This window comes from Tenrec ecaudatus, chromosome 12 (genome assembly GCF_050624435.1).
Source record: "Tenrec ecaudatus isolate mTenEca1 chromosome 12, mTenEca1.hap1, whole genome shotgun sequence".
Classification (NCBI taxonomy): domain Eukaryota; kingdom Metazoa; phylum Chordata; class Mammalia; order Afrosoricida; family Tenrecidae; genus Tenrec; species Tenrec ecaudatus.
The window spans coordinates 109244264-109246776 of record NC_134541.1 but is presented as its reverse complement, the minus strand read 5'-3'; the positions used below and the strand labels follow the sequence as shown (position 1 = coordinate 109246776).

Here is a 2513-nt window from a genome sequence, read left to right as displayed (position 1 = left end):
CAAGTGTGCAGATATTTTTGCCCCTTCTTGTCTTTGCTTTTGGACAATTTGGCTGAGTTTTTGTTTATTGTTGGGAGTCAGTTCCTTTTTAATTTTACCATTTGGATTAAGGATCTTAGTGGACACACCCAGGCTTCTTGGCTCAGAATTCTGAGGAGCCTCTGTAAGAATGAACCCATGAAGCAATGTACTTAAGTTAACAGCAGCAGCAATATTATCGGTAATGCTGTGGAAACAGTGTTTTATTCATGGCTGATACCATTCTGAGCATATGTGCTAGGAATGTGGGCCATATCCAGATTCACAATAGTGAAATGGAAACTCTGATACGTATTTACTTGGAGACAACCACACTGATGATATTGATGACATCAGTTATGTATATCACACACTTCCTTCACACCAATTTCCATGGCAAAACTTGTTCATAGATATTGTCTGCTCCTCAGTAAAAGTCCTTATAGTCTTTACTAACAGTGCTTTAAAATGTTTAGTTTAGACAACTTCATGGTAATGCTAGAAAGTTCAACCAGTCAAAAGTAGCTGCTGACAAAGTCTCCATCAAATCTTCTGAGTGTGCTCCCAGAGAGAGCATATATGCACCAAGCATTTGTTAAAGTTTTGCTAATGAAGAAATAGAAGCTAAGAGAGGTCTGTAGCTGGCTGTAACCCCCAGGGGATAATTCCTAATGACTACCCTGAGTCATTCAGAGTGCTCCTCCAGTGCCCTTCTTGATTGTCCCATCTCAACCATCCTTTTCCAGGTTTACAAGTCTGTATGTGTTGCTCAGGTGTCTATGACCATGAACAAGGCAAATGAGTCGAGTGTCTCTGAGTTCCTCCTCCTGGGACTCTCCAGGCAGCCCCAGCAGCAGCAGTTCCTCTTCGTGCTCTTCCTGAGCATGTACCTGGCCACAGTCCTGGGAAACCTGCTCATCATCCTGGCCATCAGCACAGACTCCCGCCTGCACACCCCCATGTACTTCTTCCTCAGCAACCTGTCCTTCGTGGATATCTGTTTCTCCTCCACCACCATCCCCAAGATGTTGGCCAATCACATCCTTGGGAGTCAGTCTATCTCTTTCCCTGGGTGTTTTACTCAGATGTATTTTCTTTTCACGTTTGCTGACATGGACAATTTCCTGTTGGCTGTGATGGCTTATGATCGCTTTGTTGCTGTGTGTCACCCCTTACACTACACAACAAAGATGACCCCTCAGCTCTGTGCCATGATGGTCATTGGATCATGGGTTGTAGCAAACCTGAATATCCTATTGCACACCCTGCTGATAGCTCGGCTCTCATTCTGTGCAAACAACCGGATCCCCCACTTCTTCTGTGATGTGGCTGCTCTCCTGAAACTCTCCTGCTCTGACACATACCTTAATGAAGTAATGATTCTTACTGAGGGGGTTCTGATAATGATCACTCCATTTGTTTGCATCTTGGTTTCCTATGTTTGCATCACTTCTGCTGTTCTGAGAGTCCCATCTGCAAAGGGAAAGTGGAAAGCCTTCTCCACCTGTGGCTCCCACCTGACTGTGGTGTCCCTCTTCTATGGCACCATCTTTGCTGTGTATTTCACCCCGGCATCCTCCCACGCAGCTGAGGATGACATTGCAGCTGCTGTGATGTACACGGTGGTGACCCCCATGCTGAACCCTTTCATCTATAGCCTCAGGAACAAAGACCTGAAAGGGGCTCTGAGAAAAGTGATTGGGAGAACGAGGTTTTCTACCCAATGAAAGTGTCACAATTGCATAATTTCAGAGGCAACGCTCATTTTCACCAATTAAGCACAAGGTAGGTAGCAGTTGTTTTATTAATGCCAGTCTGGAGGCAAACATCTTGCAGATGCACATAGAAAGGTTTGGTATTTATTAGTGGATTGGGATTCATCTCTAACCTTGCTGTATAGGCTTAGTAATGGGAGTTTTTTTGCTGACTAACTTGTCAATTATTTCACTATTATTACTTTTTACAAATCATTTTATTGTGGGCTTGTATAAATCTTATCACAATCCATACATACAACCATTGTGTCCAGCACATTTGTACATTTGTTGCCATCATCCCTCTCAAAAACCTTTTTTTTCCTACTTGAGCCTTTGATATCAGCTCCTTATTTTTGTTCCCTCCCTCCCCCATCCTCCCTCCATCCTCTTTGGTAATTTATAAATTATTATTATATTTTCATGTAATACACTGTCCAATGTTTCCCTTCCCCCAGTTTTCTGTTGTCCATCCCCTAGGGAGTGGGTGATATGTAGATCATTGTGATCAGTTTCCCCCTTTCTCCCCCACCTTGCCCTTCCCCTCCTGCTATCTCTTCTCATTACTGGTCCTGAGGGATTTATCTGTCCTGGATTCCCTATGTATCCACCTCTGATCTGTAGCAGTGTAAATTTGCTGGTCTAGCCAGATTTGTAAGGTAGAATTGGAATCATGATAATGGGGCTGAGGAAGCATTAAAGAACTTGAAGAAAGTTGAATGTTTCCTCAGTGCTACATTG

General features: G+C 43.6%; 1 protein-coding gene across 1 annotated transcript; it reads left to right on the top strand.

Moving 5' to 3' along the window:
- The first annotated feature begins 794 nt into the window (after positions 1-794).
- On the top strand, positions 795-1745 carry LOC142423074 (olfactory receptor 1f45-like). The gene has a single exon (XM_075528251.1). The coding sequence runs from the start codon at positions 798-800 to the stop codon at positions 1743-1745; it is 948 nt and encodes a 315-aa protein (XP_075384366.1). The 5' UTR covers positions 795-797.
- The last annotated feature ends 768 nt before the right edge of the window (positions 1746-2513 follow it).